A 25885-nucleotide genomic window follows, 5' to 3' on the forward strand; every position below is an offset into this window, starting at 1 on the left:
TAGAAATGGGATTTTAAGACTTTGATCATATCCATTTCTACCTCCCTCCAAATTTTTCCTGCAGGGAAAAGTTTCCTGCATTCTTAAAATTTCTAGAAAATTAACATCTGCAGGTGGAGAGCTGTCTGGTAGGTATTCTGAGGATGGTCTCCCTCAGAAAACATGGCCCCAAAATGGCTTTCCGAGCCCACATGGCCCAGGGCCCCTCCTGACAGCCCCCCAGCTGCAGGGCCAGAAGTTCTGAAAATGGACCTAATTTGCTGTGATGAATTACGTGCATGCACCAGCGATCAAAACTGCAGCTGAGAACGATTATATTTAATGATCGCGACGGTTCTTGTGAAAACACTTGGGCGTACACCCTTGCTGGTCTGGAGAGCAAGTCCAGCCTGGCACAAAGCAAAGGGCGAAGGTGATCCCTGCCATCCAGCATGGCAGGGCCCCCAGGCTGCCCCCTGCTCAGACCTGCTCGCACTGACGGCTGAAGAACACTGTGGCCCAGCCTGCAAAGAATTGTCGGCCCCTCGCGTCTACACTCAGCTTCCAACCAAACTGTGGGCACAGCACCACTATCTACACACCTGCCCCACCAGGACCAGGTGGGTCTGCCCTACGCCTTCCCTCCCACTACCAGGCAGAACTTGATGGTTTCCATGGGGCAAAGGAAGGATCCTCTGCATCTCCAGTCTGTCCCATCCCACTTGGCTCACTGGGCACTGGGTGTGTGTGTGCGTGCGCACGTGCGCATATGCAGTCTTTGGGTGGGGGGTAGGTAGCAGGTAAGAGTATAAGAGGAAGTCTCATGAAAGCAGTTAGTTAGCACTTGATTCTAATGGATGTGCAGCTGGGTGGATGGAGAGATGGATGCATGGATGGAGACGTGGATGGATGGATGGATGGATGGATGGGTGGATGGATGGATGGAAGGAAAGATAGATTGAAAGATGGACAGAAATATGGATGACTAGATGGGTGGGTGGGTGGATGGTGGAGGGGTGGATGACTAGTGGGAGAAAGAGGAGTACATGAATAAACACCTGGGTAGGAGCGTAGATGGGCTGGTGGAAAGATCATGGGCTCCGGCGTTCAAATCCTGCCTTAGCCACTTGCTGTATGTGTGAACACAGACAAGTCAGGTCCCTTCTCTAAGTACCCATCTACTCACTTGAAAAGTGAGACAAATAATACCTACCTCATAGCCTTGTTACGAGCTTCGATCAGATAACATATGTAAAAGTTTTCACAGCATGTAAAATGGTAGACAGATGTTGAATACTGTCGCAAGTAATACTAACCACAAAGCTTTGCTATCATTGTCAACGCAAAAGCCTGGGTGATACCGCATTTTTGATGTGGCAGCTGGAGAAGGAAGGATGGTGGAGACTCAGGTGGCGCCACAGGGCAGGGACGCAGCCGCGGGACAGTGCATCCAGGTCTGGCTTCAGCTGGGGATAGGTCACTGAGCTGGGGGGCAGGGCGCCCCCTTGTCTCCCCTGCTCAAACCCCCAACCCAAGTGGATGGAACATATGCCCACTTCTCCCTGCAAGTTTCCTACTTGAATGCTTGGTTCCCAGCCCCAGGTTTCAGGTCTGCAAAATGGAGAGAGTACAGAGCACTTCTAGTCGTTCAACAATTTCCAGATGGTGAGGCACCAATGAGATAACATCTGCACACGGTGAACTGTTGCTATGGGGGGGGGTCTCAATCTCAGAGCCCAGGTGGGGAATGAACCAGGTGAGGCAGACCAGGTGGGGGTTGTGTTGAACTGGGGAGCACGACCCCACGTCTGAAGAGGACAGCTGATTATCCCCACGTGGGACTGTGGTCCAGGGGCTGCCAGGTCTGATTTGTAGAAAATCAGAAACTCTAGCTGTTCAGTGTGGTAGGAAAGAGGACGAAATCCAGGGCTGGTGGCCTCGGCCCAGCACTGACCAGCTCTGGCCTTGGGGGTTAGTCACCTGCTCTGTGCCTCAGTTTCCCTACCTCAGTAATAGAGGCATTGAGAGGACTGCACGTTTTAAAGTATAAAAGTGCTGAGAACAATGTCTGGCACTTAGTAAGCACTATATAAATGCTAGCCAATGTAATTACAGGAGGTCTCCGTTTTGAAACACAGGCACCATTTCATTTCCCAATCCCCCAGGCCACGGGCTGCATGTTTTCACCCTCCAATGTTCGATGTTACTATCATACTGACCTGTCCCTGTGTGTGACCCCTCCCTCTATGTGAGAGGACCCTGGGTGGGACCTTCCTCCATCATTCTGAAGGATGGGGAAGGGGCTGACAGCCCCCTTTTCCCTCTGGGAACCCCCATCCCCCAGCCAGGTTCGGCGTCTTTCTTCCTTCTCCCCACTCCACCACGCTTCCTACCAATGCCATAATTTACCTAAGACCCCAAAGAGTATCCAGTATTTGATGTATCACAACGAACAAAGAAATATGACCCACTAAACTACAACACGCAAGTGAGGTATTCCAATTTAAGAGCTGTTATAACGAGAAAAGTTGTGCCTCTTAAAATATGTCAGTGAAATACAGTAGCAGCCTGCATATATTGAGCTCCTACTGTGTGCCAAACCTGCGCTGCTGCTCTTCATATATTATGTTCACGTCTCCCAATTGTCCCATTTTATTGATAACAAAACTGAGGCTGAGAAAGACAAAGTAGCTTGCTATGTGATACAGCTGTTAAGAGGTGGTATTGGGATTTGAGCCCAAATGGCCAGGTCCTAAGGTTACCTCCTCTCCTCTTATTGTCCCCTGCTGGTCCCCACTGCCTCCTGGTGCCACTGAAAGGAGACACCAAGCTGAACCCGTCACCTACCCTTGCCCACATCCCAGCACACGGTGAACCTCACTGAGTGCCCTGGACGAGCCCCAGCCAGTCATGTTTGATTTTATCGAAACTCCAGAAGCAGAACGAGTGGGGCCACGTTTGTTATTGACACAGCAAAATTAATTCCTGCCACTGCTCCCCCGCCCTCCATGCCCAGCCCCCACCCCTGCCTCTCCTGTGAGTGCTGACGCGTGGCTGCTGACTGGCACTCCTGAAATGCCAACTTGCATTTCTCATCATTAATTTCTTTCTAAATGTCATTAGTAATTGTTCCTGCTCGACCAAAGAACGCAATCCAGGCTTCCGCTGAGAGCACCCGGTTCTCGCCTCTCGGCTGGTGGGGGCGAGCACCCCAGCCATGCCAGGTCCCGCATCCCAGCAGGAGGCGGCCAACACCGCTCCCAATAAGTTGGGAAGACAGACGGTCCCAACAAGGGACAAAGCAAGCTGCGTTTTTAACACGAATGGGGCTCAAAAACAGAGAAAGGCCTGCCACGGTTTGCGGGCAGTGGTTCAACATCAGGCTCTGAAGCCCGGGTGTCTGGGTTCGGATCGCAACTCGGCCACTGCCTGGCTGTGCCTCAGTCTCTCCATCTGCAAAATGGGGAGAAAAATAGCACTGGCCTCACAGGACCGTCCTGTGGATAAAACAAGATAATCAGAGCAAAGGCCCCCCACATTCCTGGGGGTGGTCGCTGTTACTATTATTCCCACCAGGGTGGGCTGGGCCTGCCACTTCCGAGCCACATGACATGACGTGGAGTCTCCCATCTGTGAAAGTGGCTCAGCAACAATGCTACCCCCAATGCTGCCGCTGCGCCCTCTGTTAGGTCTTCCGGGGCCAGGCATGAGCCTGACGTAGCATCCCCACCACAATCCTCCAGGAGAGAACGCTGCTGCGTTATCCAGGGGAGGATGGGTGTCTCAGGCCCAAGTCCCAGTGACAGCAAGAAGCAACTCTGAGGTTCACGCTCTGACCCCCAAGTCCGGGGGTCTTTCCTTGACATCAACTGCCTCTTCTCTAAGTCTGGGGGCGGGGGCGGGGAACAGGCGATGTATGGTGCCAACCCCCGGGAGCTTGAACCAACACAGCACGTACCGTTACTAGTATTATCGTTGTTTCTAAGAAACTGAAGGCATTTGGTCCCCGCTGGGACAGCGCCGGTGAGGGGAGGGGGTGGGCACAGGGCACACACAATGATGGCCAGCTTGAGGCTCCTGGCAGCTCCCCCATGCCCGTCTGTCAGCATGGCATGGTGCCTTCTAAAGCTGGTTGGACCCCCGCCCTAGGGCATGAATGACAGGCTCCGATGGGCAGACGGGCAGCCCGAGGCTGATTCCAAGTTCCATCTCTGCCTGGAGCTGGGCCTTGGGGGCAGGCTCCCCGCCCAAGTGCCCACCTGGGCCTCCACACGCTTCGTCCCTCAGGCCGGCAGAGCTGCGGGGCTCATGAGGGCACTGGACACAGCCAGGCACAGGCCCCGCCCCCTGCCCATTCCTCCCCACTTGCCTCTGCGGTGACCCCAGCAGCCACCGCCCACCTAGGCTGCCCACAGCACGACAGCCACATGCCCCAGGCCTCCAGGTGACCCTCTGCGACTTCTACCTGCCTGGACGGTGAGACCTGCCCTGGGCACCTGTGGTTTGAGCGTCATATGCAAGCCCGTTGCCTGGGCCTCAGGACTAAGAACACGAACACGAGTGTCAGGCTGTCTGGGTTCACAGCCCTGCAACTCTAGCAGCTGTGGGCCCCCGGGGAGCCTCAGTTTACTCTTCTGTGACACGGACATCATAGGATGCTACCTTCCTGGGATCACGTGAGGTCTCAAAAGCTTGTGTGTGTGAAGAGGTGGCGCCAGGCTCCCAGGAAGCACTCGAGAAACGCTGTCCCGTTTTTGCCACGTTGGGGCGAGTGGCTCAGGCCTGTGCCCTGGGCTTCGGAAGGACAAGGGGCAGAGCCAGAGCCCACCCCTCAGCCTTGCCCGGAAGCAGATCCCTCGCCACCCCACAGGGCCCCTCAGGAGGCCCAGCCGCCCCGCGTGGTGGCAGCAGTAAGAGACGACAGTGACGCTGACACACCTACTGTGAGCAGGAAAGGCCTCGTCCCCTCAGAGGAAATGAACCAAGAGTCACCGTGGCTGGTAGCCGGTGACACAGTGAGGAGGGGGCAAAGCCCAGGCCCCCCCTGCCTCCTGAGATGTCACCTGGCCCCCCCCCCCCCCCCCCCCCTATGGGGTTCTGTTGTATCCAACAGTTACAGTTAGCATATGATAGGACGAGATGAGACGCTCCGAGACTATACAATGTTACAGTGTGTGTTACCACATTACTCCTCAAACACAACAGAAGTTCTTTCTGGTGGTCCACATCAGTCTACTGTTCCCCTCCCACAACACAGGAGGGACTTAGGCCTGTGTGTGCCCCCAGCACCCCCACACATCGGGCACACAGTAGGTGCTCAGTAAACACCTGTGCGCCCCACTGAGCATGTCCATGCTCGATGGATTGAATGAATGAGTCAGTGAAGACGTGACCCCAGACCACGGTCACAAGGATGGTGACGACAGTGGCTGATGCTCACCAAGCCTGCTGCTAATGGCTTTTCAGGCAGCACTGCCTCAGTACCCCCAAGATCCACAAGTTGGGGACTGTCATTAGCTCCCGTCTACTGAGGCCAGAATGGGTTGGTGATTTGCTGAAGGTCAGAGAGCTAGTGGGGCTGAGACGTGAAGCCAGGCTGTGTGGCCCCTCGTGTGGACACGGCAGTGCTACGCCCTTTAATGGAATTGGAGCGGCGCTGGGCTCCGGTTTCCTGCCGTAGTGGGGAAGGCAGACACACAAAGTGACCATACTTTGTGCTGCAATTACCCACAGGAAAGCGTATATTCTAAGGGCTACACACGTGTCCTCTCCATCTTCGCAACAACCCAAGGTAGTAGGTCTTACCCCATTTGACAGAGGAGGAAACTGAGGCCAGAGAAGCACAAATGTCGGCAATAGGAAATAATGGGGGGAGGGGCAACCTGGAAAGGACTGCAACGCAGACAGCAGGTCCTCACTGATGCTGTCCCTGGGCGCCCCCCTCTCCCTCCCCCAGGCCAAGCCCAGCTGGGCCCTGCCCTCCTGGCAGCGGTAGGTGGCACGGACTGGCTGCCTTGAAAGCAGGAAGGAGGAAGACGGTGCTGCTCACAGAAAGCTCAGCCAAAGAGTCAAATGCTAAGTATGTGCCTAGAGCACTTTTAACTTTTAATTATTATTAGTGATAATTATCTGGCTGGATCTGACAGCAGCAGCACAAACTGGCGCCTTGGTTACCCATCTTATAAGGACCAGGAATGTTTTAAGTGGGCTCCTAGAATCTGTCGGAGGCAGCCCTCCTTCTTTTCTCCTTTTCCTTTATTTTCCTACTTTCTAGGAAATATTTTTTAAAAAAACGGTAAAACATATGTGATGGATGGATAGATGAATAGGTGGATGGATGGATGGATGGATGGACGGATGAATGGCAGACAGGCAGAAGGAGTCTTCACTCTCCAAAACCTCATTAGAGTGAAAACTCAGATGTAGACATAAGAGTTATTACAATCTGTATTGGCAAAGGGATCAGGGTTTAAACCCAGGGCCGGAGAAGCCAAAGGGGAGAGAATCAGCGAGGGGTTCTCAGAGAAGGGACCACCTGAGCTGGGCCCTGAAGCCTGAGAAAGAAAGGGTGTTCAAGCAGAACAAGCACGAAACACCTGTCTGAGTAGGCGAGACGAGAACAGCCCAGAAGGAAGCAAAAAAAACCCACCAACTGTCTCTAGCACTACTACCCTTTTCTCTGTTCCTCGGACACCCCAAATTTGTCCATGCCTCTGAGCCTTTGCACTGGCTGTTCCCTTTCCCGGAGGAACCCTTAGCCCTTCCCCTACCACTGGCTTGTTTTTAACCTTCAGGATTCAGTTGAAACGGCAGCCTTCCCTGAACACCCAATCTGATTTTTCATTCCTAATATTCCCTCACCCTTTCCCCGACCACACACACACACACACACACACACACACACACACACACAAACACTCATGCCACTCTCCATCACAACACAGTGTTTTATTGTCTTACAACCCCACACACTGAAATGACCTAGTTCATGTATTTACTGACTTACTGAATGTCAGCTCCGTGAGAGCCCGTGTGTTGTCGGCCTGCTCACAGCTGCAGGCCCGGCCTATAGTAGATACTCAATAAATGCTTGTTAGATGAAAATGGAATGAGGTGGGGGCTCAGACGAACTGTTCTCAGAGCCGGGAAGGAAGCACGCCAGTGGAGCTCAGAGCTCGCCCCCAGCTCAAACACACCTTCCCTGGCAGGGCCCATCGGAAGGGCTCTGGGTTGCTTGTTAGAACGCCTAGCTCTGCTTTTAATCAATTGTAATCATTTAGCTGGAAGCGGCATGATTAGGCACACACAAGCAAACAGCGTGAGCTAATCCTTTAAATGCACTCGCTCGACGCTGGGCTGGCCGCTTTGCCACCACGGGTCACTTTGCTGGCAAGGGCCACTAAGGAAGCGTTTCCTGCAGCCCCTCGCTTTGTCACGGAGGGAGGCTGGATTCCTCGGCACGGGGCAGCCCACCACTCCCTCCTCCCCGGCCCATCACGGAGGTCTGCAGGTGCCAGAGATACCAGACGCCAGAGGAGCCATTTCTCTGGCTGCAGCCTCCCGGTGACAGTGCCTAACAAGTCCCAGGTTGTTGTAAGGGGTCTGGGGTGGGGGGCGGGGGGGAAGTCTGCAGCACCAGGAAGCTGGAGGTCTTATGAGGGCCCCATCTCCACGACTGGACCCAATCCTTCCTCTCCTGGCCTGAGCTGAACTCACCGCCTTGCTGGTTGCAAGGTTTGCAGACTCCAGCTTGGCAAACGCGGCTCACAGGCCGGGAAGAACGAGCCCCAGGGCGCTCCCACCTGGGCCCGCCTGCCGGCAGGTTCTTCCATATCCCATGGCCCTGCTTGGCCCAACTACTAAAATAGTTTCTGGGTCCCCTGACATGAGGCTTTTTATAGTTCAGCACTGCAGGCCTCATTTAAATCTATTAGCTCATATAAATGAAAATTCATGTAAACTTCGGAGGGTTTCTGTTTGCCTTGGTGGCCAAGACAATCTGGCTTTGCACGTGGCTCTGCCATTTCCCAGTGACCCTGGGCCAATCACTCAGCCTCTGGGAGTCTCAGTTTCCATATCTGTAAGTGGGGATGAGAGTGCCGACCTCATGGGTTGTGTTGAGAAAACCCATACGCGACGCTTCCAACGGGGCCTGGCCCTCCAGGGCGGGAGGCTGTTCTAACGATTTCTTGTCCAGTTTCGGGGGCTCTTGTCCACCGGGCCAGCCCTGTACAGCACAACCCCTCAGGCACTTCCTTGGTGATGGTGGGGACACAGTGAGGCCCTCAGAAAGGGCAAAAGCAGGCGCCATCATGCCCAGGGTCTGCGGGCAGAGATGTCTGCGGGACTCAGGGACAGCTGGGCTGCACCGGGCAGAGCCTGCTCCTCCCCTCAGGTCAGCTCAGCCCTGGCGAGGGGCCCACAGGCCCCAGGCCTTCATCTGCCAAGGCCCGAGGCTGGCAACGCAAGGCAACTGACCTTGTTGGGTGTGTGGTTTACAGAGATGTCTCACACCCCCGACCACATCTGCACACTGCCCTCCACGGAGCCAGGCACAGCCAAGGAGAGCAGGGCCCCGAGAGAAGGCTGGGGCCGAAGCGCCCCGAAACGTGTAGGAAGGGGATAGAAATGTGAAGCCCTGGCCTCTGCCCTGTCCGCCTTGCCCCCGCACTCTGACGCACAACCCTACCTGTGTCTAGTGTGGGTCTCCTGTGCCCGTGGCCTTAAGACTTGGCTGGGCCCCACAGAGCAAAGTTTGTTCAAACGCAGGCCAGAAATCATGAAAAAAATCACAAATCACTAGCAAAGCCCTAGTGGACAGGACCCTAAAATGTCATCTGACCCTCACATGGCTAATGCTAATAATATGCTAATGATATGCTAATAATGATGGCAGCCGCTAATGATAACAGTAGATTGTATCTACCAAGCTCTTTGTATGTGGCAGCCACTGCGCCAAGGGGCTTACACACACAGCTGTGAGGCAGGGAGGACGAACACCCCATTTTACAGATAAGGAAACTGAGGCCCACGGCTGGTAAATGACAGAGCTCATCATTTACCTGGGCTCCACCTGCCAGCCCCCTTCACACCACCGATAGCTCAACAACACTCCCTGCTCTTGGCATTCAAAAGCCACCCACACCCCCCAGTTTAAATGCCTTGGGGCCCCTGGAAGCAGCTTGAGAACCCCCTCCTCCCGAAGGAGCCTGCAAAGCCTGGAGACAATTGTCCCCCACACTTCCGCCATAATCCACCCAGGTCTTCTCCTGGTTAAATAGCTGCTGAAAGCTTCTCAGGGTCAGACTGGGTCCCCTGAGCCTGGCACTCTGCCTGAGCTCTGGTGTGTGTGTGTGTGTGTGTGTGTGTGTGTGCGTGTGTGTGTGTAGACGAACCTTCTTGAGTCTCCCCTATTACTTGCCCCCACGTCCAGCCTCTGCCAACTATTGCTCTGTTTTGCATTCCAGTATTTTTGCCTTTCTCCGGACATCACACACACAGGACCCACAGTTGGAGCCTTCTGAGTCTGGCTTCTCTCACTTGGCAGTTTCCACTCGTCCATGTCGCTGCAGGTATCCTCACTTGCTTTTTATTCCTGACTATCTGTCCATTGTATGCATGCACCGTATCTTTCCATCCGTTCACCAGCTAAGGGACAATTAGAGGCCATTGTAAATAAAGCTGGTGTCATCATTCCTGTAGAGGTGGTGTGAACATGTTTTTGGTCCTCTGGGGTAAACAAGGCAGGAGGACGGTGGCTAGGTTGTATGTTAACTGTATATATAACTTTATAAGACACTCACAAATGGTTCTGCCACGTGGCCGTACCACTTAGCAATTCCACCAGCATGTAGGATCACTCCCCGGCTCTAGCCAACACCGGCTGGTGTCAGTTTTTGTTTTTGTTTTAGTTATTCTAATAGGTGGATGGTGGCGTAACGTCGTGGTTTTCATCTGCACTTCCCTAACGGCGTCTGGCTTCTTCACATCTTTGGTGAAGGACTGAAATGTATTGCTCCGTTTTCAGTTGATTCCTCCCCCCTTCCCCATTCTTGAGTTTTGAGTTTTATTTGATATGTTCTGGGTGCAACTCCTTTATCAAGGATGTGACTTGCAAATATTTTCTCCCAGTCTGTGACTTTTCATTCACTTAACAGTGTCTTTCCAAGACCAAACCTCTTAAATTTTGACGCAGGGTGTATATCAGATAATACCTCTTCTCTACTGAGTTTCCCATCACAATGGCGATGAAAACCAACCGCCTTCACTGTCCTGCAAATCTTGCCATGACCTGGGCTCCACCTGCCAGCCCCCTTCACACCAGCCCCCCGTCCCCGACTTGCTTCAGCTGCACTGTGCCTTTGTGATCCCAGCAACCACCCTCGCTGGCACTGGCCACGGGATTTGCATGGCTCTCTTCCACACTCTCCTTCTCATCATTCAGGCCTCAGCTCAAACACCACCTCCTCAGAGAAGCCCTCCCTGACTGCTTACCAAGGAGTATCCCACCTCGCCCCACTTCGTGCTCCGGCCCATGACCAGGTTTTATTTTCTTTGTATCATTGACCGCTGTCATTGGACAGTGTCTATCAGTCCCTCTAGAACGCAGGCCCAGTGGTTTCTTTGTCTCACTCACCCTTGTCCTGTTAGTTTCTAGAACTTGTGCTGGCACACAGTAGACTCGCCATACACATGCTTTGAACAGACGAATGGCAAAGCTTCGTTCCTGCTCTTTCTGCTCATCTCTGTTATGAATATGCCCTGGTTTGTCCAAAGTCCTTTAAATTAAATTCCGTCGTTGGGCAGAGCTAGGCGAATTCAGAATCAAACAGGACTTGCACCTCCCCGACCCTGGCAACTGCTCCCTGTTAATGCGTCCTACGTAAAAGAACGTTCCCTGTGGAGGCAGACACATCACTGACGCAGACCAAAGCTCCCAGGGTCTGTTCCCACCTCTATCACCTGTATCCACAGCAGCAATTCCAAGCCACGTACCTTCTCCAGACGCCTCAGCTCAGAGTCGCCTGCCCCTACAAATATTAGCTTCCCTGAGTCTCCCCACAGGACCTCAAATGATATGCGGCCATGAGAGCCAGTCAGGGCCCAGTGAGGACCAGGCCCTGTCTCCTGCTGCACCGCCTAAGGCCCCACACGTCACCCCCAGCTTCAGCATAAAGACAACAAAGACTTCGAGGCCTGAAAAACCCTCCTCTCTAAAACCCAGAACACCGCTCTTGAGCTCCTGAAGGAAAGCCACTATTTGCATAGATTTGGCACTGCTACAACACTTCCGCATTTCAATGGTCTATAATTAAAATCATTAATTGCAGAAAACAGTGACTCGTTAAGGCTATAATTTGGCAAGATTCTTAGCATTTGAGGATCTGCCCTAAAGGTTGAGGGGTGACCCAGGAAACCACCAGCTCACAGGAACCATGCTGGTGTCGGGATGTCTGCACCTGAAGCTGCAGCTCCTACACCTCCGCCCGATGAGGGGCCCCTGGCACAGCGGTGACGACGACCTCGGAAAAGGCAGCACTGGGGACCGCCTCTGGGACAGACCAGAGCCCACAAGAAGAGCAGCCCTCCCCTCTGGCATCTGGGACAATGAGGGGATGGGAGAGCTGAGCGAGCCCCAAGTCTAAGTAAACCATTGTTCAAATGCGCCACTGGGTGTAAAGGAAGGAGGGCTGTCGTCCTGGGCTATAAAAAGCTTCCGTAGTCTGGGGACCTGGGGCCTATTTTGATAGCTGGGCCAGGCAGGTAAGGCAGGTGGGCGGTAGGTAAGGCGGCACACAGCTAGTGCGCCAGCAAGGAGGCTTCCTGGACTGCCCCAATCAAGTGTTGGCACTAAGCCCCTCTGGTCCCATGATGGCGAGGGCAGTGAGCTGTCCCCTCAGGCCTCCGCACAGAAGCACGTGCCCAGTTTGGGGTCAATGGGGCCAGTCGTGGACCCCAGGTGGGGTCACTGCCTTGCTGGTGGCCGTTTGTAAGTAGAACCGCCTCTCTGGGCCTAGGTCCGTATAATCAGGTCCATAACTGTCCCACACGTGATGAGATGAAGGCTGTGTCACTGGTACAAAGACTTACAGGGATGCAGAGGGGCAGCCTGAAGAATGACAGCAAACAGGCTTTCCAGCAAACCACTCAGGTGCCATGGGCTGGTCAGAGGCCAGCCCGCGGGAACGACACTGACCATCACGTGGTGAGTCCCCCAGGCCCTGCATGGGCCTGTCCTCATTTCTTCCAAGCAATGGCTGCCACCAGCTGTGCAGACAGGATGGGCTGCAGTGCGGTGAGAAGGGGGTCTGTCCTACAACAGGCCACAGCTGTGCCCCTTCAATTCCACACGAGGGGTAGGTACCACTGCTGTCCCACACCCCCGACCCAGCAGCTTTATGACTCTGCCCCTGGTTGCAGTGGCCTGAGTGTTGTCCCTGAGGGTGGGTGGCCTGCTGAGTGCAGGATCAGCCCTAGCATGGGTGGGTGGGCAGGGAGCGTTTCCAGGTGGGCAGACACACCCCGGGCACCAACGGCGGGTGCCAGTCCTTGGGAGTGCCGACAAAACCTAGCTCCTCTCCTGCTGGGCACGGGGTTACCTTCCTCAGCCCCTGTGAAACTGGGCATGGCCACGTGACTCGCTCTGGCCACGGCAATGGGAGACGCGGAGACGCACGCCATTTCCAGGGGAAGCTTTGAGAGCCGGTGTGCGATGTACCACGTGTACCACCTCCCTCTTCTCCTCGCCTCGGTGACCAGGCCGTGTGAAAGGACGTGGGCTGCCACCGCCCAGGTCACTGAGTGAGTGTCGTCAACAGAGGCCTCCCTGCCGTCTGCCGGGACACGGAACACGAGCAACACAGAAAACTGTGGTCGGAAGACATAGTTCTAGAGGACGTTGGTTACTGCAGCGAAACCTTACCTGTGTCCCAACTGAAAATGCTGTTAGTCCCAGTATGCGGTGTGTCTGTGTCCGCGTGGCATTTCCGTGGATGCCCGTGGGCTACTTCTCTGTGGAGTGTGGTGTGAGGCTGTGTGAGTGGCATTCTTCCGTGTGTGTGTGTGTGTGTGTGTGTGCAGTGTTACCTTTGAAAGTGACACTTCTGTGTATGTTGGACGTGTAGGAACTGCGTCTGTGCAACTTTCCCTCGTGTGTGTGATGCTACTGTCCACAGACAGTGCACGTGTGATTTTTCTGTGTGCGTGCTTGGTATAGCTGGGTGGGCATGTGACCTCTTCTGTGTTACAAGAATTTCTGGTGAAAACCAGTGGGTAAGAAGGTGGTTTTATGTGGACACGGACCACGGTCCTCAGAATCCAGTCGTAGGTGGGAAGGGGCCCCATGGGACACTGAGGGGAGTGGGTACAGGTGCTAAGGGAAGCCCCCCACAGTTGCTTCCATTCTCCAGGACCTCTTCAGCTACTGCAGGCCCTGTATGGGGATCTGAGAAGCTGCCAAGGCCATTCTGCCCCCTCAGAGGGCCCCATCAGCCTCAGGACCGAGGGCGGGCGTCTCTTCTTCTGAGGGGGCCCACCCCGGCATCCTGTGCCTTCACTTTTCTGGCTTTCCTGGGCACAGCTGGAGGCTCCAAGACCCCAGACCCAGTTCTTGGCTACACACAGCCCCAGGACTCAGCTGTGCAAGCCACATGGGCCACCAGCCACAGACAAAACTCAGTGAGTATCAGCGTGTACCAGGTGGGGAGACTGAACCCCCAAGAAGAAAAGGGACTGGCCACAGAAACCCCACAGACATAGGCCTTCTGACACCTGCCCCGGGCCCTGCTGCCCCCGAGCCCATCAGGCTCTCCCGAAAGTGCTGGGCCGGCAGAGGCTGGGAGACCACACCGCACGCCAGCCCGGAGGGCGGCCACTGGCCCCAGGCCCACGAGTCAAGCCCAGCCGCCTGGTGCTTCTCCGGTTAGGAGTGGAAGACCCCACCATCCTGGCTTAAGCCAGTGGGGAGCCCGAAGGGCACCAGGAGGTGTGTGCAGCGGACGCGGGCACTGACCTGCAGCTCGGTCTGGAAGAAGAACTTCTGTGGGCACTGCGAGCAGTCGTAGATCTTATCCTCCTGCCCATGCACGGCGAAGATGTGCTGCTGTAGCTTGTTGGCCTGGACAAAGACTGGACACGGACACGGCCGTCAGGGCAGGACCAGGACACCAGCCCAGCCGCCACCGGACAGCGGCCCCATGCCACTCACAAGCAGGGATCACCCCGCGTGGACACAACCGGCTTGACAATGGGCTACTGGGATCACTGCTGGCTTCTACCAGAGGCAGCTGGGGCCACTGATGCTGAGCTGCCACCTACAGGCTGTGCAACGTTGGGCAAGTCACTTAACCTCTCTGGGCTTCGTGTCCTCGTCCCAAAAATGGGATTGTTGAAATCTGGAGCTACTGTGTGGCTGGGAGGATCACGTGGGTCACTCCTTGCAAAATGTCATTGCCATCATCAACATCTGCCAGATACCTTCCATGTGTGGGCTTCCTCCATAAGGCAGGCAGTGTTATCCCCATTTTATAGAAGAGAAAACGGGGGCACTGGGAATATTAAATGACTTGTCCTGGGTCCCCGCTGGCAGGTGGCGGTGCCGAGATTGGAATTAAACAAGCTTAGCGCAGTGTCTGGTACAGAAGGTGCTCAATGAACACGAATTATTATGTGTTTTGTTGAGCTTGTCAGCGTCCTCGGATCCCCACACAGGGGCCCCGTACCCTGGATCAGCGGACTCAGTGGCTGGGGCCCCTCGGCGCCAGCCCCCACCCAGCCCACGAGTGTGATGGTAACAGATGGGTGGGAGCTCCTGAGATCGAGGGGGACCCCCGAGGGGTGTGAGCGTGAGCACTTTCCCCACAGCACTGTCCCTTCTTCAGGCCCACGGAGCAGGTCGCCCCCCGGCTTCCCGGTGGCAGGAGCCCAGGCCCTGGGCGCACCCAGGAGGCGGCCCTGGAGCAGCTGTGTGTCTGGGAGGTGAGCACTTCAGAGATCCCCTCTCGCCAGGCGCCCTCCCCGGGGTGGGCTCCTGCCATGGCAGACAGCAGATGTTGGGGGAGGCCAGGCTCCCCGCGCACACCGGCTGCCATCTGGGCAGCAGGAGGGGGGTGGGCAGAGCCCCTGAGATTTGCCTCGGGCCGGGACAGCCGCTCGCCTGGGCCAGCAGCCAGTCTAGGGGCTGGGGGCTAGGCCGGCAGGCTGCCCGACTCCTGCAGCCTGAGACACGGATGGAGCGTGGGCTGGGACAGGTGGGGGCAGGACCGCCCCAGCAGCGCTGGACGGAGCTCACCGCTCCGGGAGGTGAAGCCAGAGCATTGCAGGGACCACCAGGACGGAGGGCGAGGCTGGGCTAGCAGCTCAGGACAGGGGTGAGGGGAGGGCTAGGAGAGGGGCCATTCTACCTGCCTCAGAGGGGAGGCCAGATGGGGTGGGGACCACACGTCAGGGCTAATGGAGCAGACAGGCAGTGGGGTGGGGATCCCTTGGGGCCTCCCCGTGAATCCTGGGTCCACGTCAGGCCAGGAGCACACGCTGAGGTCCAGAGATTCAAGGGCTCTCTCCCCACGTGCTCCCAGGCGGGCCCCTTACCTGTGAAGCACACGGGGCATTTGAAGGTGCCGCCCATGCCCTCGAAGCTGTGCTCAATGAGGTGACAGAGGAGCTTGGCTGGGGAGTCGAACATCTGGTTGCACAGTTTACACTCGTGGTTGATGCCTTCCTCTGCAAGGAAACCGTGGCCAGTCAGCGACCTGCACGTCTCGTCCTCCGGCAGCTGCCCACGGCCCCTCCCCAATCTGCAGAACCAGGGCTGCTGTGGGGGCCGCGGACGCCGATGCCCTCCCCCCAGCCCCAGATGGTCCAGCCCCCCGAGGCTTCCAGACTCCAGGGCGTTGGCCCCACATATCTGGCTCTTGAAAGCATCATTTGCTGTGATCTCTCCTGCTGCTCCAGCGACAAGCTGTGCAGGCCACGTTCAACAGCTTGAACCCAAGACTGTGTCACATGGAATGGGCCCCAGGATGGGGTCTGCACAGAGAAGGGAACCCAACCAGGATGTTTCAAAAGCCAGTAGAATATTTACAGAGCGTGTCCTATGTGCCAGGCACTTAGAGCTTGGGATTCTGTGGGGGAACTAAGCAGATAATACGCTAGTGGTGAGGAAGACAGATAAGAAATAAAGATGGTCAACACACAACACAGCATCCGGAGGTGACGTGAGAACACGGGGAGCTCTCCAGATAAGAGGCACAGCAAAGGCCGCGAGGTGAGTGCATGCTGGGCCGGCCTGAAGGCAGCCAGGGCACAGAGTGCCTGAAGCTCAGGGGGCCGGGGACAGGCTGGGGGTGAGGTCAGAAGGGAGGACACAGGAATGCACATTGCAAAGGGCCTCGGCCACTGGAGGACTCTGGCATTTTACTCTGAGAGGAATGAGCAGCCTGTGGAAGATACCGCAAAAACAATAAAACACTCTTGTGTACACTGTGAAGCAGATGGCCTACCAGGTGGGTCACAGACAACGGGCAGACACCCTGTCCTGCTTCCAGATCGGAACGTGGCTCCATCCTCCCACCTGGGAGACGCTGTGACCCCAAACTTTCACTCAAAAGCTCCCAGGGAGGAGAACGTGTTCCGAGTGCCAGCGTCACCCCCGAGTCGAGAGCGAGGTCTGGCACCCCGCCCAGACCCAGGGCAGAGTTCAAATCCTGACTCCTCCGTACTCCATACCAAGTGGCCTGGGCGTCAGTTCATGCTGGTACAGGAGTGCCGCCCGAGTCCCTGCCTCACGGGGCTGTGAGAGGATGCAAGCGGCTGGCGCCTGTGACCAGGGTGGCCCAAGTCCTGTGACTAGTGTGACCCCATGCCCCTGGTCAGCAGAGGGTGGTGGGGAATCGCACCCGCCTGAGAGTCACACCATCCAGGGTCGGAACCCGGCTCTGCCACTGACTGCATCCTCTCGGTGCCTCAGCTTCCTCCTTTCTAAACTACTCATTATCAGCCTTTCTTAGCACTGCACGCCTGTCAGAACGGCCCAAATCCAGACCGCTGACCACTCCACATGCTGGTGAGGACGTGGAGCAACGGGAATCTCATCCATCACTGGTGGGAGTGCAAATGGCGCGGCCACTTCGGAAGACAGGTTGGCGGTTTCTTACAAAACTAACATACTCCCACCCTATGATCCAGCAATCGCCCTCCTTGGTATTTACCCAAATGAGCTGAAAACATAATGTCCACACAGAACCTGGGAACAGATGTTTATGGCAGCTTTACTCATAATCGCCTAAACCTGGAAGCAACCAAGACGTCCTTCAGTGGGTGATGGATAAACTGGTCCGTCCAGAAAATGGATTATTATGCAGCGCTAGAAAGAATCGATCAAACCATGAAAAGACATGGAGGAAACTTACATGCATGTTGGTAAGTGAAAGAAGCCAATCTGAAAAGGCTGCACACTACATGATTCCAACTCTCTGACATTCTGGAAAAGGCAAAACTATGGAGACAGTAAAAGATGAGCGGTGGCCAGGGGGTTAGGGGTTAGGAGGGATGAATGAGTAGGTCACAGAGGGTTTCAGGGCAGTGAAACTACTCTGTATGACACTAATGGTGGACACGTGTCACTATACATGTATGCAAACCCACAGGACGTCCAGCACCAAGAGTGAGCCCTAAACTATGGACTTTGGGTGACAACGACGTGTCAGTGCAGGTTCATCTTTGCAAACAAATCAATAAACGCACCGCTCTGGTGAGTGGCGCAGATAATGGGGCGGAAGTGCAGGTGTGGGCGGGGGCACATGGGAAATCTCTGTACCTTCCTCTCACTTGTATCGTAAACTTAAAATTGCTCTAAACAATAGTGTCTTTTTTTTTTAAATCACGCCCCCCCCAAGAAAAAACAATAGCCTTCCTCTCACCGTTGATGTGAGAATGGAACGAGTTCATAATATTAACCATGAATAATAAGAAAAAGGGTTGTGACCTGCCCCTGGCACACAGCAAGTGCTCAGGAAGTGTTTATCGCCAGGCAGGTTGGTGTCAGTGAGGACATTATCTGGGACAGCCAAGGACGCGGGCTCCCCCTCGGGCTCCCCCAGGGAACCAGCCTCACCAATGGCGCCAGGTGCTCTCATTCGCCCTCAAAGGCAAGAATTAGGTAGCAGAGGGGCTGTGCCAGTGGCAAGGCATGAACACAGATGGGCTGAGGCTCCCGGCCAGTCCCTGGGTCCCCAGGCCCTGGCAGGGGCTGGCGGGGACAGCAGGCGTGCCCCTGGCCCAGCCTCCCCCGCCCCGGGCACCCCACACAGAAGCACACATATACACGTGCACGGGCAGGTGGGCCTGCCCCACATAGCCCACTGGCTGCGATCTACCGGGTGTTTGTCGTGCCCCTGGAGCCCCGGCAACTAGGCCACATGCACCCGACAGAGATTCGAGCAGCTCTTCCATTTATACAGCGGAAAAGGAATTCATTGACAAGTTTTGGGACACAGGACGGGCTCAGCACGCTCACCGCACAGGCCCACGCACGTCTTCGACCCCTCTTGGGAGACTCTCATCATAATTAGAGATGGCCTCCAGTGTGGGGGGCTGCCTCAGAAGACCCTCCAACATCCCCCCTGCCCCATAAACAATGCTTCTCAGTGACTGCCACCGAGTGGGGGTGGAATGAATGAATGAATGAATGAATGAATGAATGAGAGACATCAACCTTACAGAAGGCCTCCCTACGGGAATGTGGACAGCTCTTGGACATGGAATGAAGCAGAGATTGTATGAAAACAACTGTACAAAGGTTTCTATTATAGTTTATGAAGTTTATAACAAATTGAATCTCAGAATTAACCCTGCTTGCTGGGAAAACCACCTTTCTAGAGGATAAAAAATGGGCTCAGAGAATCAGAGCACTTCCTGAGGTAACACAGCCAGCTGTGGGTGGTGCTCTGGAGCCCTCCCTATTCCCATGTGTCCCACCTGCACACCACCTCCAGGCAGCCTTCCCTGACTAGGCCAGCACACACAGCTGCCCCTGGCCGGGCACAGCGACCCTGGATTCATCTAAACACATGCATCTTTCTAGATACATCTTTCTGATCCTGGCAACGAGGCTGTGGACCCGGAGGCTGTCTTCTCCTTGTCAGGCCCTTGGAAGTGTTAGTCCCTGCCCAGACCTGCAGGAGGGGCTCGGGAAATGCTCATGGAGGAGAGATGCCCCTGGCGGGGCCCTCTCCCCTGCCCACCAGAGCCCACCCCTGGGCTGGGATGGCAAAGGAGGATTTACTGCTCTCTGCCGAGCGGGGGCCTTCATCCATGGCTGTGAATGGAGACGTGCCTGTCTGATACACAAACAGCGTGAGGACAAAGAAGGCTCCTACAACTTATAAATCAGAGAAATCAGGTCTGACAGTCACTTTCCGTTCTCCGAGTGCCGAGCAATTCATCAGCAAATCTCCCCTGATTCATAGATGAAGCTCCACCCTGCACCCGCTGCATAAACGTGGGCACAGTCAGCCAGCCGGTTTCGGGGCCCACACAGCTGCCACTTCAACAAATCACAGCCCCAAACCGGTGTGGATGTGAGGTTCTGGGCTAATTAGATCAAGAGCCCGCCAGACAACCGCATGCAGTGCCGCTGGTCCCTTTCCTCGCTCTCCCCCAAGTGTTGAGCTGGGAGACCGAAAATAAAACCAGCAAAAAGTAAAAGTAAGGTGAAAAGAAGAAAGCCTGAGGGTTCCCACAGACCTGGGAATCACTCCCCTTGCAGGACAGACCTTCTGACTTGCAAATCTTCTTTCTGAAGGATGACGCCCCCTCCCCACCGCAGGGGGATGGAGGTGTCCCTGGGGCATCCATTATGTGCACCTCTGCCCATAAACCCCCCCAGGACCATGGCGGAAGGGTGGGAGGGGTTGCCCTAGTTAGGGCGGGACATTTCTTGTGGGCCTGTGCCCCAAGGTGAGCCAGCCCGTGATGTTGATAGAATTCTCTGCACCACCACTGTTACCCCACGGGCACGGACAACCTCTTATTCTGTCCCAAGTTGCGGGGTCTGCACACAGCGGCACCCTTGGAGAATGACTTTCCTGAATTCTCTAAGATCACACAGCGCTCAGCCAACCCCTTGGAGCAGAAAGCCAAAGCTGCCTAGGGAGCCCGCAGGGCCCTCCACTGGCGTGGGGGCTGGTGGGTTCTGTGAGTTAAGACGCACAATCGCTTCCTCTCCCTTCTATTCTTCTTCTGCTTTTCTTTTTTTATAGCACATGACAGGTATCCATAAGAGAGAACCAGGCAACTCAAGTGAGTTATGCAGCCCCGCTCATTTGTAAAGTGAAATGCAGATTGCGCCCGCTCCCTGCCCCCATCTCGCCTCCTAGCCGACTCCCAGAAGTCGAGGCTGGCACCGGGAATCTATTGATTTATTATGACTTAAAAAAATAAAAATAAATAAAAAACCAAACTGCCAAACAAACAACCCAGCAAGCACGAAAATCCCAGAGTACACCTCTCTCTCTCTCTCCCTCTCTCTCTCTCTCTCTCTTAATTCTGCTCAGGAATAATAAGTGTTAATTTTACACTTCATTTCTCAAAAAAATAATAGGATGTGCTTTTGCTTAAAACCAAGTCGGCCTGCTGGAAGCTTTCAGGCTGAAACTGTGTCAGCCCAAAAGAGGAGCAGAGGGCTTTGTGGAAGGGCATCGTGCCGAGATGAGAGCTCCCTGTAATGTCCTCAGTACCGACTTTTGTCTCCGAAAGCATTTGATCCCTGGCAGACACATACTTATTTCCATACAGGTCTTGGGGGAAGCCAGGAGGAGAGAGAGCTGATTATCAGAATCCTGAAGGTGAAACTCAGGTGGGCCCCGCTGATGTCAAAGGCAGGCCTGGGCACACACTCGGAGGCCATAATTTGCTGCCTGGGAGGGAGGGGCGGCAGGCTGTGGTGGGAGTGGGCAGGGCATTGTTCCTGAGCTCCAATGCACCGAGCATGACCTGCTCCCGCCATATCCACGGGCCTTGCCAAGCCCTTCTCTAAGCAGGGGCCCCGCTCGGGGAAGCTGACCCAGGAGTGGTGTCATTAATACATATCCCCGTCTAGGAGAGAACGAGTGACTGCTGCCTGTGCTGGCAGGGGACTTAACTAGCCACCTCCATTCAGGAAGCAGCAATTAAGGACACCAAAGCTAGAACCTTGGGCGAGACCCAGTTCCATCACTCACTTGCTGTGTGTCCTTGGGTGAGTTACTTAACGTCTCTGAGCTTCAGCTGCTTCTGCTAAAAAATGGGAAGAATCACAGGGTTTCTGTAAGGCAGCCAAGCAGACTTCTTCTGCCACAGGACTTCTGCCCTCGCTGAAACTCTCTCCCCCCTGGCTGTCTCCTCCTCTCCTCACTTCATTCAGCATTCAGGTGTCTGCTCAAAGGGGATCTCCTCAGAGAGGCCTCTCCAGACACCCAGCTAAAACCCCATCCTTTCCAGCACCTCACCCACCTTTAATTTCTTTGATAGTGCTTTCCACTCCCTGGCATATTACAGAGTTGATTGTTTTTTAACCAATTCTCTCTGTCTCTCTGTCAGAGAGACACACAGAGAGAGAAAGAAAGAGAACTGTAAGCTCCATAAGCGCTATTTTGCTCATTGCCACATCACTGCTACCTAGAACAGGACTTGGCGTAGGCACTTGATGAGTTGGAAATGGATGATTTGTGCAAAGCACTTAGCACAATGCTAGGAATGTGGCATATGGGGTGCTGGTAAAATGCGGGTGACCATACCCCAGTGGCCCCCCAAACTCACAGGACATGCCATTTTGGCCGGCTCCAAGAACACAGACGTGGAGGGTCTCAACTGACAGACAGGAAAGGGACACTTGGAGAGGCAGGGCTCCTATAGGATGTGGCAGATGGGGGTGAGGGGGGAGCAGGAGGTATGCCGTCGCCCCAGGCAGCCTTGTCTAGCTTTACAAAATACAAAGAAGGCCACAGAACTTGAGACCTGGGACCCAACAAGCCGTGCTCTGCTCCTGATGACCTTGATCAGCCAAAAACTGCAGGTGAGGAGGAGGGCGCAGGGGCCCACGGTGGCTGCAGCATTGGAGCTGTGGGCCCCTTGTAGCACCAGCTCCGGTCAGCAGAGGTCTGGGGACATTGCTGACGCCTGGGCAGCCTGGTCCCGGCCACAGCATCTCTGCCAGAGGATGGAGAGCAGGGGGATGCACAGGCTGCCTCCCGGTTACTAGCTCAGGTAATGAACTTCACCCTCGCCAATTCCACAGCACCAGGGACTGAGCCCAACCCACCCCAGAAATCAGGTCAAATCAAAGACCCTTGAGGTCCAGGGGTCCAGGCTCAGACACACACAGGACACATGGAGATAAGGAAGAGGGAGCACAGGGCCTGACATTCGTCCAGGCAAATGAGGAGGCAAGGGGTCCCCAGGAGAGGGCCCCTCTGACGCCACCCCAATAAATAACCCACAGCAAACAGGCCCAGAACAGGAATAGAAACGTGTCCCCGTGGGGGGCTCAGTCCTTTGTTCTCTCTAAGGAACAAAGATCCTTGGGCAGAGAGAGAGGAGGGTAGATAACAATACCCGGGCAGCTCGATCAGGCCATTTATCTATTTATTTGTCATTAAATGCCACCAGGAAAGGAACCCAGGCAGGCTGAGGGGAAGAGGGACGAGGCATTTGGGCTGGGGATTGACAAGTGACAAAGGAGAAAACAGGGTCTGAGGGGGAGTCCCTCACCAGAGGCCAGTAAGGAATTGGGGAGTGTGTGCAGGGGCCAGGGCTGGTCTTGGGGTCCCCACGCCTGCAGTCATGGCTGCCTTCGGGCATCTAGGCATTCCTAGGTGTGTAGGCTGTGGTCCCCAGACAGCAGCCCTGCAGCGCCTGAGAGCCCAGCCCTTGGAAATGCAGACCCTCAGCTCCCCTACCCCAGACCTGCAGAATCTGCACTGAAAAGGGCCCCAGTGACTTGGGCATGCATTCAGGGCCACTGAGCCCTGTACCTGGCCAATCTTGGTGGCATCCTGCTGTCATGAAGCTGTGTGTGCAGAGACATCACAGTGCTTTTATGAACATTGTACGTTTCGGATCTCTAACAAGGTGAAAGTTTTCTAACGTCGCTTTTCGTCCACACTACAGAAGACTGAGAAATCACCAACTAACAGTGGGAAACACTTCCCTATTATCCCGACTAGGGTGAAATGATGGGGGTGTCTGTGCAGGGGCTGCTGGAGACTCAAGCCACCAAGGGGTCGCCAGGGCCCCAGGTCCCCGCTGCCAGGGTGTGGTGGGCCCTGGTCACTCAAGGACGCTCAACACCGCCTGAAGTCTCGCCCCACCACGGCCACCCCCATTTTGGGCTTCCATTTTCCTAATTAATCCCGGAGGATAGGCGGTGCCCTTCCCCATCCCCTGGGGGGCACCTTCCCAGGCCTTTCTGGCCAGGAGGGACCCATCTCACGTCCCCCGTGTTTCACAGAGGCTTATAAATGAGCTCTGGCAGCCTGAACTGGGCCCCTCGGGGACCGAGCCTCTTCAAAACAGAGCCTTGACAATTAGGCAGTCTGAGTTTTGAAAGGCTTGGGATTGATGGCTGGACAGTAAAAACATCACCTGGGGAGCTGGGTGTAGTCCTCCGAGGGTTGCCTGAGGTCAGTTGCCATGACAACGGAGAATGAGCTCAACCTTGTAACTGACCCTTATCTTTTTTTGATCTGTGGGCCACTTGGGGCCAAGGCTTGAAATCAACTGGAAAATAATCCGGTCACATATCAGAAAGAAAACTATTTATACTTATTTACCCAGGTACCCACCAACATCCCCCCGCCCCACCGAACTTCACCGCGAGGCCAACGTGCAGGTCTGGGCGGAGGTCACCTGAGGGCAGGAGGGAGGGGCACACTGCACCCCCACCGCAGCACAATGTAGCCGTGTCCCCCCGTGTGGGCAGGCATTCCGCTGGGGGGTGGGAAGGGCTACCGACCCCACCCCTCCATGCATTCTCGCCAGAAGCACTGGACCCTCTGGCCATCAGGCATCCAGTACAAGTCAGTAGAAGGAGTCGGGCACTGCGATTTCTCCTGCCGCCTGCTATTCAGGTGTGTCATTTCAGCCTGTCTCGATCACTAGGCTGCCCAGCTTCATTCCAGGGCTGGACCAAAGGCATGATCCCAAGCAGATGTGTATGGCTCTCTGCACCTGGCGGAGGTGTGGAGATGGGACTTGGGGCACGAAGGCTGAGTGGGGACAACTGCAGGCTCTCCCTCCTGCTCCAACATAGAAGACCTGGCTAGACCTTCCCATGGCAAGACTGGCCACCTGGCCGAGGCTCGTGTCCAGGACGAGCCCTCCCAAGGCACAAGAACTTTGCTTGCTCTCTCCTCCTGCAAAACTCAAATCAGAAGACTCCAGATGGTTCCACTGACCGACTGCTCCCGAGAGCCATGTCAGATGCATCTTAGCTGGGGGTCAGCTAAGCTTGGGGATGATTCGGGTAAAGTCTCCTTGAAATTTCCCATCACAGCGAACAGGACGACTCAACTAACTGCCCGCCCCCCCCGCTCCCCCCCCCCCCGTTTCATCAAGACGAGATTCTTTGGGGAGTGGAGGAAAAACATGGCTCAGAACCAGGCGGCTCGCAGGCTTTTTCTGGCTCCGCCTCAGACCCATAAGGTGACACTGGGCCGGGAGCTTTCCCTCCAGGCCTCAGTCTCCTCGTCTGTGACATGGGCAGTCGTACCTCACGGGGCTGTCACACAGTGAGCGAGTGCAAGGTGAAGAATACCGATCACTGTTTACCGCCACTGTGACTATGGCTGCTCGTGACGTCAGACACGACTGCACCCTGGGACTCCGTGCCCAGGGTCTTCCAAATGGTGTGCTCACGCCCTCTGTGGGCTCAGGGTCAGTGGAGTCCACCCCAGGAATTGTTTAAAGAGCCCTTGGCCAGTACCCACCCCAGGAATTGTTTAAAGAGCCCTTGGCCAGTACCCGGCACGTTGTAGGTGCTCAGCTTATGTTCCGTCCAAAATGCCTGTCACTTTCCCTTGTTTCTGTCCTTTTCACCTACATACCATGCCCCCAGTTGGCAACGGCAAAATCTTCTGTCCAGATTTCAAACCCTTTTGTTCAACGGTGGCCTGCTGCAGCTTCCTACTTCTGGTCACCCCTCTGATGTTCCTGTGACCAAAGTTTCATGTTTTTTATTGTGGTCCTTCTCCTTAAAACTCAGTGGGGTTTCCACGGAGGCCAAAAGCAGCACCTGAAATGACGGTATAACTCAGGTTCATGTGGCCCCGGCCCTTCCTCACAGCTGGGCCCTTGCAGGGAGCTCCCAAAGGGGCCCAGTGCTCCAAGAACCTCAAACAGAGGCTGGCCCCGCAGGACGGGATCCGGGGTGGAGGGCGGCTCCTTCCAGCTCTCTGATCGGCTTCCTTACCACCAGTGTACCGGCCCTGAGTGCCAGCAGCCCGTCTTTGCAGAAGATCCTGCTTGCCAACTTCTTCGGGCAGCTGACAGAGTCATGGGCCCCTGGACATTTGAGACCTTCAGGACACAGTGACTAGTTGTGTTTGGCAAAAGGGACCAGGCCCTGGACATGTCACCAAGAGATGGAAAATGCCTATGTCAGCTACTTACTGGAAAGAGCGAGGGAATAATGGAGAAAGTGATCAGCTCACCCACCGACAGACCAGTGGGCTTCTGCTGGGAACCCAAAGGAGAGCGGACTCTCGCTGTTCCAGAGGATTTACTGAGAACTCCTCCGCCTCTAACTTCTAGCACTTTGCCTCTGGGAGCGTGAAACGTCCTACTGAAGATGTCCCATTGCCCTCCTCGGGTGTCCCCCCCACCTGGCAAAGACCACGCCCTCAGAAAGCAAGCATTCTGCTACATGCCCTGG

At 55.3% G+C, this 25885-nt stretch overlaps 1 protein-coding gene across 2 annotated transcripts in view; it reads right to left on the reverse strand.

Moving 5' to 3' along the window:
• The window catches only part of ZNF423 (zinc finger protein 423), a 301853-nt gene that overhangs the window by 11771 nt on the left and 264197 nt on the right, over positions 1-25885 (reverse strand). For both annotated transcript variants that reach the window (XM_033128814.1, XM_033128813.1), the window contains 2 exons: positions 15568-15699; positions 13991-14106 (listed from right to left, as the gene is read on the reverse strand). In XM_033128814.1, coding sequence (XP_032984705.1) covers positions 13991-14106; positions 15568-15699 — 248 coding nt within the window. The remainder of the gene's footprint in view (positions 1-13990; positions 14107-15567; positions 15700-25885) is intronic.

This window comes from Rhinolophus ferrumequinum, chromosome 15 (assembly GCF_004115265.2).
Source record: "Rhinolophus ferrumequinum isolate MPI-CBG mRhiFer1 chromosome 15, mRhiFer1_v1.p, whole genome shotgun sequence".
NCBI classification, from domain to species: Eukaryota; Metazoa; Chordata; class Mammalia; order Chiroptera; family Rhinolophidae; genus Rhinolophus; species Rhinolophus ferrumequinum.